Source organism: Lepidochelys olivacea (assembly GCF_965140295.1).
Source record: "Lepidochelys olivacea isolate rLepOli2 genome assembly, chromosome: 8".
Taxonomy (NCBI): domain Eukaryota; kingdom Metazoa; phylum Chordata; order Testudines; family Cheloniidae; genus Lepidochelys; species Lepidochelys olivacea.
Genome location: NC_140418.1, coordinates 88964265 through 88976282, shown reverse-complemented (window position 1 = coordinate 88976282; position 12018 = coordinate 88964265). Strand labels below are relative to the sequence as shown.

General features: G+C 44.5%; 1 protein-coding gene across 4 annotated transcripts in view; it reads left to right on the top strand.

The window, feature by feature from the left end:
• MIER1 (MIER1 transcriptional regulator) overlaps window positions 1–12018 on the top strand; it is a 60179-nt gene that overhangs the window by 5584 nt on the left and 42577 nt on the right. For 2 of the 4 annotated variants that reach the window (XM_084637364.1, XM_084637363.1), the window contains exon 1: window positions 3724–3869. The exons of the other annotated variants lie outside the window; for them this stretch is intronic. In XM_084637364.1, the coding sequence (XP_084493490.1) occupies window positions 3861–3869 (9 nt within the window). In that variant the 5' untranslated portion in view covers window positions 3724–3860. Of the gene's footprint in view, window positions 1–3723; window positions 3870–12018 lie in introns of those variants that run through there. 4 annotated transcript variants of the gene reach the window in all.

Here is a 12018-nt window from a genome sequence, read left to right as displayed (position 1 = left end):
TCCTCCTTATCTAGCTCAAGCATTACATGGGTTCAGAGGGGGAACTGCTCAAGGCTAAAATGGCCATACCTACAAATAAAACATAGCATTACCATTGTCAGTATTGTCATAACAGAAATCAAAAATTAAAATTCATAACTGTCTTCCCTTGTTCCTCATAAGTTTTAAACAAGACTTGCTCATGACACTTCTGCTTCGCAGTGACTGTGCATAGTGCCACTCACAGCACCACCTATAGTGAGTAAAGCCTGTCAGGGGTGAGGGAAATGAGGAGGGAATTGTTCGGTTGCATGAAACTATATGGGAGTGTCAGGCAATGGCACTGAATACTGGCACCATTTTCCACAGTTGGTGGTGATTTTAGCTGATATCTCCTGACTCGGGGAATAAAGGCACAGAGAGAACAGTTGCTGTTGGTGACCAGAAGCTACCTGGGGCCCGTATGTTGCTAGCCTGTTTACTGCAATGGTACCTGATGACGTTATCTCTGACTGGCATGGGTAAGTATCCTACCACGGAGAAAGAAATAAGGCTACTATCCCTAGAAACCTTTGGGAGAGGATTGCAGAGTACCTCCATGGAAGTTTCATCAAAATCTCTCAGACGGATTGAAGGGACATTCTTGTGCACATAAACAAACTACTCCGCAAGGGCCCCTGACTAACTCCTGAGAGGAATGAAAAGCAGTTAACAACTTTAACTCTCTTTATTGTACCTTTTCTAGTACGAGTAAATTAATGAAAAGTTGATAGCTGTATCCTGCTAAGTTGGGGGTACCAGCACTGTAATGGGAATGAATTTACACACACATCCAAGGTTCCTTCCCCTGCATCAGGCTCACCGATGCTCAAATGATCGGACTGCGATGGAGTCTCAAACATGTCCTGGCTTGCGGCACAGCTGGACACAGCCCTTCGCCCCACCCCGGTCACATGTCTCCCATCCTCCTTCTCTTCCTCCACCTCCACCTTGTTGTTCACTTGGAAGTATTCATAGTGGTGTGCTGGGGTGTGGGATCTCCCTCAAGTATGGCGTGCAGCTCTTTGCGAAAACCGCAGATGTGCAGCTTGGCACCAGACCGATTATGATTTTCCCTAGCTTTATGATATGCTTAATGTAGTTTCTTTGCTTTCACACAGCACTGGGCTGATCCCTGTCATACCCATTCTCCTGCATTCTCCATACAATCTCTCATAGATGTCCATGTTTCTATGGCTGGTCCATAGCTGTGCTTACACAGTCTCTTCTTTCCGCAGGCAGAGGAGATCTAATATCTCTTGCCTGTTTCAGCCCAGAGTGTGTCTGATGCATGTAGCCGGCATGGTCAGCTGGGCAGTTGCGCATAATAGTGGAGAGCTGCTAGAGGTGTGCTCACCAAGATGCACAATCAGGAAAAGGCATTTCAAAAATTCACAGGGTTTTAAGGCAGGGCGGGGCTTGCAGTTTCCATGATCCCTGGGCAGGGGAGTTAAAAATTGTGACCAGGGAAGTCAGTGTCAGGCATTGTGAGACAGTTGCTGGAGGACTGTTAGAGTCGACATAGGTAACACAGTGTCTACACTTGTGCTGCATTGATCTGACTATATCGACCAGTGCTGCTCTGGGAGGTGGTGTAACTGTGTCGGCATAATGAAACACTCCTGTTTGTACATAGAATATCAGGGTTGGAAGGGACCTCAGGAGGTCATCTAGTCCAACCCCCTGCTCAAAGCAGGATCAATCCCCAATTTTTGCCCCAGATCCCTAAATGGCCCCCTCAAAGATTGAGCTTACAACCCTGGGTTTAGCAGACTAATGCTCAAACCACTGAGCTATCCCTCCCACCAAGTAGGTCAATGCAAGGCAGTTTATGTTGATCTAAATTTGTAGTGCAGCTTAGGTCTAAATGTTTGTGGGGATTAAGGCCTAAATTTGCACCACTGCTTAATCTATTTGAAAAAAAAAATGCCAATGACCAGATACAAGTGATATAGGGAATCTAGAATAAACAGAACTAATATTCATAGAAAATGTGAGTGTACTTTTTAGTGTGGTTATATTTAATTTATATTTGTTTCTGTTTTAAGCCAATTAGTTATGTTGTACCTCACATAAGGTCTTATCTTTCATTTGTACTGGTTAATATAATCTTTTGCCAGTCTACAGAAAACATCACTGACTTCTGCTGAGGTATTATCAGGGCAATCAGGCTTGGCAGCCCTAATTGGCATTTATAGTACATGCATGAACCAGCTCACAAAGCAAACGTTCCTTACAGTGCTAATAAGCTCCCCAACAGACTGTCACAGATCCTATACTCAGAATATTGGTAAAATTTGAATTGTGATTTTGAGTCTGACATCTATGTAGACATTTAAAAAAAATTGATTGTCCTAAATTAAAGCAAGTTATTATGCTTCTATTGTCCTTTGTCTTAATTAATTACAAAAGTAAACAAAGCTTAGTTGTTGCAATTTAAGACAGATGCACATCCTTTTAACTTGTGCCCGGTGAGACCCTATTTACTGGAGCCTTACACCAGGGAGGGGAGACCACTCTCACCCTTTATCTGTTTTAGCTGTTTAGATGGTAAATTCTTTGGATAATGGACTGTCTCTTACTACATGTTTGTACAGTGCCTAGCACAGTGATGCCTCAGTCAAGATTGGTGTCCATAGGCACTACACAGTGCTGCCAGTTGTTATGATTGTATCACAGGTATTATGATACTTTACTTATAGCCCCAGCTCCTGGAGTCATGTTATTACATGAGACTCTCAGCTTTGGTTTTTCCTTTTTGTAAAGCAAGTTTCTGGTTCTCATGGTTGTAGAAAAGACTTAAAAACATGAAATGAGCGCATCTTAAAGACAGAGAAATGGAAGGCAAAAAAAAAGTCCCTAAATCCTAAATATATATATTTTTAATCTAATTTTTAAGCTGATTGCATGATTGTTTGGGACCTGTCTCATGATTTTTGAATACTTGATGTTGGCAGTACTGATACTGTAAATAATAATTTGCTGGTGATTTAGACGAGCGCGAACCCTGTTTGTTGGTTGGTGATTTGCATTGGGGGTGTACCTGTGCTGGTGATTTGCGTGTGAGGTGAATGTGTGCTATTGATTTCACTGGGAAGGGAGAGGGGGAAGAGGACGTATGTGTGCAGGTGATTTACATTGCTTTGGGGAACGTGAGTACTGTATGTCCTGGTGTCTTGATTTGCACGGGGTGGGGTGGGATGGGATGTATACGGGCTGGTGATCTCCAGGGAAGGGAGAGTACGTATGCTGGTTATTCAAGTGATCCCTGTTTGTAGGTGACTGATACCACCATTTGCGAGCGCAGCAGAGGGATCTGCTCTTTTGCTAGACTCGTGAGTGACACTGGAGGGGGACGGGGAGGGGTGGTGCTATCTAGTGACATGGGGGTGGGGGTCCGGCACCATATGCCAGCCGGGGCTGCCCTCGCACGCTGGAGCCTAGACCTAAGACGAGCGGCAAGCCCTGAAGGCCGAGGGGCTCTGACGGCCAGGGGCCTGCACCGCTGGGGGCAGGAAGAAGGATTTCCCTGTTTGCTGGTGAGTAGAACCTGATAAGGCGGGGCTTTCTGTTCTCTACGTTCCATCCGTCAGCTGTGTACTGTACGTCTTGGGAGCGCGCGTTCCGGTGTCGGGGGCGCGCACGGGCCCGGCCTGAAGCGTGCACTGGGTGTTGTCGGGGGCGCGCCCGCCGCCTGTACGCAGTGACGTTAGTGTCTTTGCCCCCCGGCGGCTCCCCTCCCAGCCGCCGCACAGACCGTGACCCGCCGCCGCCGGTGCCGCTTCCTCCGCCGCGGCGGCGATGTGACCCTCCCCACTCCCTGTCCCGCCCGCTCAGTGAACATGGCGGAGGTAAGAGCCCGGCTCTGGGGCGGGGGCTGGCCGGGAACTTGTTGCGCGGCGCTGCGGCCGGGAGGAGCTTCCCACAAGTTAGTTACCTGGCCGCCCTGTAGCTCTTTCACGGGCCCCTGCCCCGGGACAGGGGCCCCGCCCCTGGTAGCGGGGGGTCCTACGCCGGGACAGGGGGGTTGTGCTGCGTGAGTTTAGGGACGCGCCCCTTGCTGCCCCGGGGCCCGGAGCCATACCCTGAGGCGGGGACGGGGGCGCCTCCCCTATGGGGGGGCCGCCACGGGGGGGCCGCGGCCGCCATGGGAGGTCTTGGGAGAAGGGGTGCGTGGCCCGCCTCGCGGGGGGGCGCGCTACCATTAGGGGAGGTGAGGAGGCAGCCAGCAAGTCCTGGGGTGGGCAGGCTGGGTGGGGGGTGCTACTCCTATGGCAGGAGTGGAGGCAGCCCGCCTGGGTTTAGGTGGCCTAGTCCTATGGCGTGGGTGCTCCTGCAGTGTGTGCCTGCTTTTCCTGGTGGGGAAGGAAGGAAGAGCTCCCCCTTACTCTGGGGTCTCCGAGTGGGGAGAATGGGGAAGAGCTATCTATAGTAACTCCTCACTTAACGTTGTAGTTCTGTTCCTGAAAAATGCTACTTTAAGCAAAACGATGTTAAACTAATCCAATTTCCTCATAAGAATTAATGCAAATGGGGGGGACGGGACGAGGGTTAGGTTCAAGGGAATTTTTTTTCATCAGGCAAAAGACATTATATACATATACAATATAAGTTTTAAATAATTTTAAACAAACAGTTTAATACCGTACTCCCCAATTATGATTGTGGAGCTTGGTTGAGACAGGGGCATAGCGGGGTCGGGGCACAGGGGCTTTTCCTGCTCCAGCTGAGGAGTGGGGTTGGGATTTGGGGTCTTGCCCCATTCTGCCCGCCTGGCCCTCCAGCCGGGGAGCAGGGTCCAGGGCTTACCCACTCCCCAGCTGGAATGCCGGGTGGGCGGAGTGGGGTGAGTCAAACCTCCTTATAATGGAACATTGCACGACTTTAAACAAGCATGTTCTCGAGTAGGTCAGCAACCTAATAATGAAACTGTGTTAACCGGGACAACTTTAAGTGAGGAGTTACTGTATAGTTCTTCTGTTTTGTGGGTCATGTGTGATGTGGTGTAAAAAAGGCTTACTTGAGGTTTGTGTGGCAGGGATTTGCTTCTTCTGATGAGATACAGAAGGACAATGTTTTACCCTTCTTGGGGAATTGCTGATTTCATGTTATGGATAGAGGGAGTAGAAATGTTGCTGAGGTTTTCTTTGACTTGGAATTGGAAGTTTCAACTAGTATGGTGGTAGAACCATTTCAGTGAATGATATTGGAAATGTTCATTGGCAATTCATACAGTAAAACCCTTCTGTAGAGGGAGAGTGTCTTTAGAAACAATTGTCTTTTCAAAACTCAGGGAGCCCATTCTGTCTTTAGAGTAAAGACTATTTATCAGTTCTGTTGTTGTTTTTTTAAACTATGGGTTATGAAACCTCCTTTTTCATCCCTCCTCTTGTTTTGACGTGGGGAGAGTTTTCTTTTTTCAATGTGTATTCCTTCCCCCCACCCCTCCTCTGTGAAGATTCTGATTTGGCATTCAGGCCCCTTCCTGCAGCAGAAGTCTGTGCTGTAAGGTGCTCAATATGTTTATGATATCTTCAGTGTCACCACAGTTGGGAAATAAACACCTTCATTTTTTCTCTCAATACCTTGAGGGTCGATGAGAGTCACAGATCTTCTCCCTCAGTATTTTCATAACCTGCAAGAAATTCAAGTATGTAACTCCCCTCTCCTCTCTCATCTTCAAGGCCACAGAGATGTAGGGACACTTGATGTTTTGGACATGTTTGGGATCTATGTGTGTTAAAGTCTCACTAATTGCTTGCATATTTTGTCAATTAAATACTGGTGTTAGTTCTGAAATCTTTTGCATACTACACTGGTGTGAACTGAAGTATTTACCATGTTGTTGCAGGAGCCAGTAACTGGTACTTTCTGCATTACTTTCCAAAGTTATTTTCTATACCAGAGGTAGGCAACTATGGCACGCAAGCTGATTTTCAGTGGCGCGCTCACTGCCCGGGTCCTGGCCACCGGTCCAGGGGGCTCTGCATTTTAGTTTAATTTTAAATGAAGTTTCTTAAACATTTTAAAAACCTTATTTGCTTTACAACAATAGTTTAGTTATATATTACAGACTTTATAGTAAGAGACCTTCTAAAAATATTAAAATGTGTTACTGGCACGCGAAACCTTAAATTAGAGTGAACAAATGAAGACACGGAACACCACTTCTGAAAGATTGCCGACCCCTGTTCTGTACTGTATTTTCCACATGTATTCGCATTGTAACAGATGATACGATTCTCAGTGCTATGGGACTTCTGCTGCAGAGTGCATATAGATAGAGCTGTAGAAAGCCATCTTGGTGTAGCTGGTGAAACATGAATTTTTTTTTAAAATTTCATATTAATGTGCCTTGTTCTGGAGGTATACTTATATTCTGTTGAACTTGATATTTTGCTAATGGATACAAGAAAAGTTGTTCAGAGGCCACCGGAGAACTTCCCAGAGCTTTATTTTAAAACTTTGATGTTACTAGGAATGTGGACTTAGATGGAGATCCTCATCCCCACTCTGACCATTTGATGCCATGTTAAATTTCTAGAGCAGCATAAAGGGGCTCCAGAAGCCCTGGATCAGGCTGTAGAAGGATTTCTGTGGTACAGGAACTGAGGAAGATGCTGCTATAATGCTGTCTTTGTAGGTGATGGTAACAGGTGTACTGGGTGCAAGACTGGAGGGTTATAGGGTTGGGAAGCACTCGAGCTGAAAGGGCAATTTTTACACTTCTGGGAGAATGTCATTTCAGATTCTGAACTGTGTAGGAACGGTATTGAAAGATTTTCTTTGCCTTCAGATTGGAAGTTTAGACTAAATTTGACTAAATGGGGTCATCTCAAGCAGCACTGTGGAGAAAGGTTGCCAATAACTTAGGCCCTGAGGGCTGTCTAAATTACACCAGGGGCCAGGAAAAAGCTGAGGATCAGAAGGGCTCAAAGATGTCTTAAAACTACATTATCCCTCTCTTCCCCAGGCTGTGAATTCAGCGCTGACCCTCCTAGGGGCAGTCCAGTCTCACCCTAAAGATATGTCTGCACTGCAGTGGGGAATGCGCTTTCCAGAGGGGATAGACAGATGTACTAGCTCTGCTTGAGCTAGTATGCCACAAATAGCTGTGTAGCCAGCACAGCACAGGTAGTAACTCATGTGTGTACCTGGGGTGTCCGGGTGGGTTTGTATCGGGGGCTAGCCCACACTGCTGCCTGGGCTACCCGAGGCTATGCTGCTGTGTTTTGCACCCTAGCTCATGCTGAGCTAGTGCATTTCTGTCTATGCGCTCTGAGAAGCAAGCTTCCAGCTGCAGTGTAGATATACTTTAAGTGAGGAAGTATCATAAACTGTTGTGCTTGAGACAGACAGCTAGCTTTTTAAGACCAAAATTATAGACTTAAAATGTTGAACAAATATAATATAATATGAAAAGACTTTGTGGATTATTTTTAATTTAATGGAATGTTGGGCTTGAAACAGCTTCTGTTGACGGGAACGCAAACGCCATTATGCTAGTAAATGGGACTAGAAAATGAAACTGATTTTTATCTGCAAAAGTGAAACTATTTTTTTCGAAGTTAATACTGGTTTGAATGTTCCTTTTTTAAGTATCCATTTTTTTTCTTTTATCCATTTACACTTAGGCTTTAGTTACTAATGACTACATTTATTTATTTATTTATTTATTTAATTTATGGGCATTTCTGTGGTATCGGAGCACCTGACAAATTTCAGTGAATTTAGCCTTCCAGCTTTCTTTGAGATAGAGAAGTAGTATTAACTCTAAGAGCAGTAGGTTTAAAGAAACATTTGGCTTATACAGTAGAACCTCAGAGTTACAAATATCTCGGGCATGGAGGTTGTTTATAACTGTCTGAAATGTTCGTAACTCTGAACAAAACATTGTTCTTTCAAGAGTTTATAGCTGAACATTCATTTAACTCAGCTTTAAAACTTATTTCTTTAGTAGTATAACAGTACTGTGCTGTTTTTTTTTGGGGGGGGGGGTCCTCTGCTGCCTGATTCTGTACTTCCAGTTCCAATTGAGGTGAGTGTGTTTGATTGGTCAGTTCATAACTCAGGTGTTCGTTACTCTGAAGTTGTACTGTACATTCATTCAGTAATGGTATACATGCAATTTAATTCACTCTTTCCCTGATTATAAGCTTTTGAAGAGAAATTAATACCCCTTTGTGGTTCTGCATTTTTAATATGGGGAAAGGGGTTGATACTCGCTGGAAGGGGACAGTCTCACTGTTAACATTATATATAGAGTTTTACAAAAGCTTTTATTTTGATTGGGTATCCACATTTTAAGTATTTAAGGTTCAAAAATAGGTATGCAGTTGTTAATCAGAATTCTAGTTTAGTACAAAGGCTGTGGAGAAAGTGATGCAATTGTGTCTAAGTGTAATTATGTATGTGCAGTTTCTTTAGTTAAAAAAGAACATAAGTCAGCCCATATCAAATACCACAGCTTTTAAGACAGTAAGCTTTCTTATTGACACCCCCACTCCCCCGCCAATCTTTGTCATTAATGGTGCTATGAGAACCTTCACCTTTGCAGCACTTGGCATCTGGAACTGCCTTCCTATATGTGTTTCCCATCTAATTTAAGTCTCAGTTGAATACATGCATTTCTCCCTGATTATGCCACCTAATTCTGTATAATGTAATTCTGTGAAGCATTTTGTCTTCCATGGGGGGGAGAGGGTTCTAATTAACAGTAACGCAATATGCTATATGAAAGATAGTAGTATTGTCACTTGTTTTTTTTACAATCATATCACCTCTGGTTATGAGCTCTTCGGATTTCACAAGCTGAGGAGGGATGGGCCTGAACAGTATGAAGGTGGGAGACTTCCAAGGAATCACAGGATGCTACAGGAAACTTCAGTCAAGTCAGTCTTCAAGTAAAAACAAAATTAATTACTCAGCATGGTTTTCTGGGATATTGTGCTGTTGAAGGCTTGTGCTTCAGATGAAACATAAAGCAGAGATTCTGACCAACTGTGATCATCAAATTCTTCATCACGCTTTTACAAAAGTGAGGTGTCTTGACCAAGTGTTGGTAATTAGTTTCTGCCTATCTAAATTCCTAAGTAGTTGCAACCCCAGATTGGTTTGTTCAGTATGAATTTGTGCCCATTAACTTATCTTGGAAAACTTACAATAAATATAACACAGCATTTTAAAATTTGATAACTGATAAACTGAACAAAATCTTACCTAACCCTTTCCTCAGAAAAAGTCTAAGTAAATGGATAGTCTTTGAAAGTTGTCAAAGTTGGGCTGTAACTGGTGAAAAGAAATTGTGTAATCAAGGGTCCTCTACTGAGAATGCACTGCATCCAGCCCCTGACATACAAGCTCAAGTACCCCAACTGACCTCAGCTTTCTGGGAGAATCACAGAGGGAGAAGTGGTCTCTTAAATATCTGGTAACCAAATAACAAGCCTTCATAAACTGAGACAGACACCTTAAATTTCATCTGGAGGTGACAAAGAAGCCAAATCAGTCTCAAGCGTCAGAGTAGTGTGTGTAAAATTCTTCAGTGAGCATCCATTTTTTGTCTTAGTTGAAATTTCCAAGTGGAGTTCAGATGTCGACCCAAGTAGTAATCTTACACTAGCCTGGAAGTACAAATCCAGCAAATGTTCGACCTTCTTGCTAAACACAAGTGGGGATAAATGTTCTTGAACACTGCCATTACCTGAATATACAGAAATGCACAAGGGTTCTAACAAGACTCCAGTTTGTATATCCAAGTAACAAAAGGAAGTCACACCATGTTGAGCAAAGGGTATTGCCTACCATTTCAGCTGGTGGTTTCCTCCAAGTCACCAATTAAGTGTAAAAAGAAAAGGAGTACTTGTGGCACCTTAGAGACTAACCAATTTATTTGAGCATAAGCTTTCGTGAGCTACAGCTCACTTCATCGGATGCATACCGTGGAAACTGCAGCAGACTTTATATACACACAGAGAATATGAAACAATACCTCCTCCCACCCCACTGTCCTGCTGGTAATAGCTTATCTAAAGTGATCATCAAGTTGGGCCATTTCCAGCACAAATCCAGGTTTTCTCACCCTCCACCCCCCCCCCCCCCCAAATTCACTCTCCTGCTGGTGATAGCCCATCCAAAGTGACAACTCTGTACACAATGTGCATGATAATCAAGTTGGGCCATTTCCTGCACAAATCCAGGTTAATCAAGGTGGGCCATTTCCAGCACAAATCCAGGTTTTCTCTCCCTCCCACCCCACTCTCCTGGTGGTAATAGCTTATCTATCCTCACTGCATTTTCCACTTTTATGCATCCAATGAAGTGAGCTGTAGCTCACGAAAGCTTATGCTCAAATTGGTTAGTCTCTATGGTGCCACAAGTCCTCCTTTTCTTTTTGCGAATACAGACTAACACGGCTGCTACTCTGAAACCTGTCAATTAAGTTGTGTTTAACTTCCTGCACTAAGTAGTTATGTAGTACTGCTGTAGTCTGTTAAATGGCTCCTGCATTCCATCTCTGAGGTGTCTGCAATTTAGTCATGGGTGAAGTAACTAAATAAATGGATGAAAAGCTGCATGAGCGTAAATGCTGTTTGTTTTACAAATGGAATTTGTCCAAGGTGGTGAGCCATGTGCTTTGTATGAGTTAAATTGTAATAGAAACAATTATAGTATATGATCTAGCTATACATTTAAAACTTTGATGTGCAACCTCTTTGATGTTCATATGGTTGGGTATTTACACACCTGGAATAAATCCATAAAACAGTGATTTTTATTCCATGACGAAGAATGAAATGATAAAGGAAAGTGTACTGTTTTGTTTTGTTTTTTCTTGCAAAATGACAGTAACTTCATTATCGTATGCAGTGTTGTTGTAGCTGTGTTGATCCCAGGATATGAGAGACAAGGTGGGTGAGGCAATACCTTTTATTGGACCAACATCTGTTGGTGAGAGAGACAAGTTTTTGAGCTAACCATAGAGCTCTTCTTCAGATCTGGAAAACTTAGGGCTTGTCTACACTTACATTTTATAGCGCTCTAACTTGCTGTCTCGGGGGTGTTAAAAATCACCTCCCTGAGCGCAGCAAGGTTGAGCACTTTAAAGTGCTAATGTGGACAGGATCCAAGCGCTGGGAGCCACGCTCCGAGCTATTTCTCTTGTGGAGATGGATTACCAGGAGTGCTGGGAGAACTGTCTCCCAGCACTCACGCGTGATCACACTCACGCTTCAAAGCGCTGCCACGGGAGCGCTCCCGCGGCAGCACTTTTAAGTTTCTAATGTAGACATAACCTTAGGGCTAGTCTACACTGGCAACACTAAAGCACTGCTACGGCAGCGCTTTAACATACCTCTTGTGTGGTTGTGGCACAGCACAAGAAAAAAAACCCACCTCAACGAGGGGTGCAGCTCCGAGCGCTGGGGGGGCACGGTTTACGCTGACACACTACAGCTCTGCAGCTTGCTGTGCTCAGGGGTATTTTTTCACACCCCTGAGCGAGAAGGTTGCAACACTGTTAATTGCCAGTGTAGACAAGCCCTTAGTGATCCAGCTAAATACTATATAGAACAGATTGTTTAGTGTAGGTAGTTAACAGGCCACTTTACCTTGAATGGTCCCTTGAAATGTGTTAACACCCCTCCAGTCATTAGGAGGAAAGGTGTGACTTGTTCTGTGGGGAGCTTGCTTCTGATGAGGTTGGGGGATTGTTTGAAGGCCAGAATAGGGGGTTCAGTAAAGATTTTTCAGTATGAGGTCCCATATCAGCATGGGGATGGGGTGCAGGGACACATGGGGAGGAGGGGTGGCTGATTGGTGGTGCAAGGACACAAGAGGACGGGCAATGTGCCTGACTGAATGAGAGAAACTAGGGGTCAGCCAGAATCTGTATGGTGAAGACTCCCTAACAATCTCTCCCTGCCCAAAAAACACCTGTTCCATACTTCTCCCACCCAACAGCCCTTTTGATTTGACACTCAGGCTCCTTCCCAGCAATCA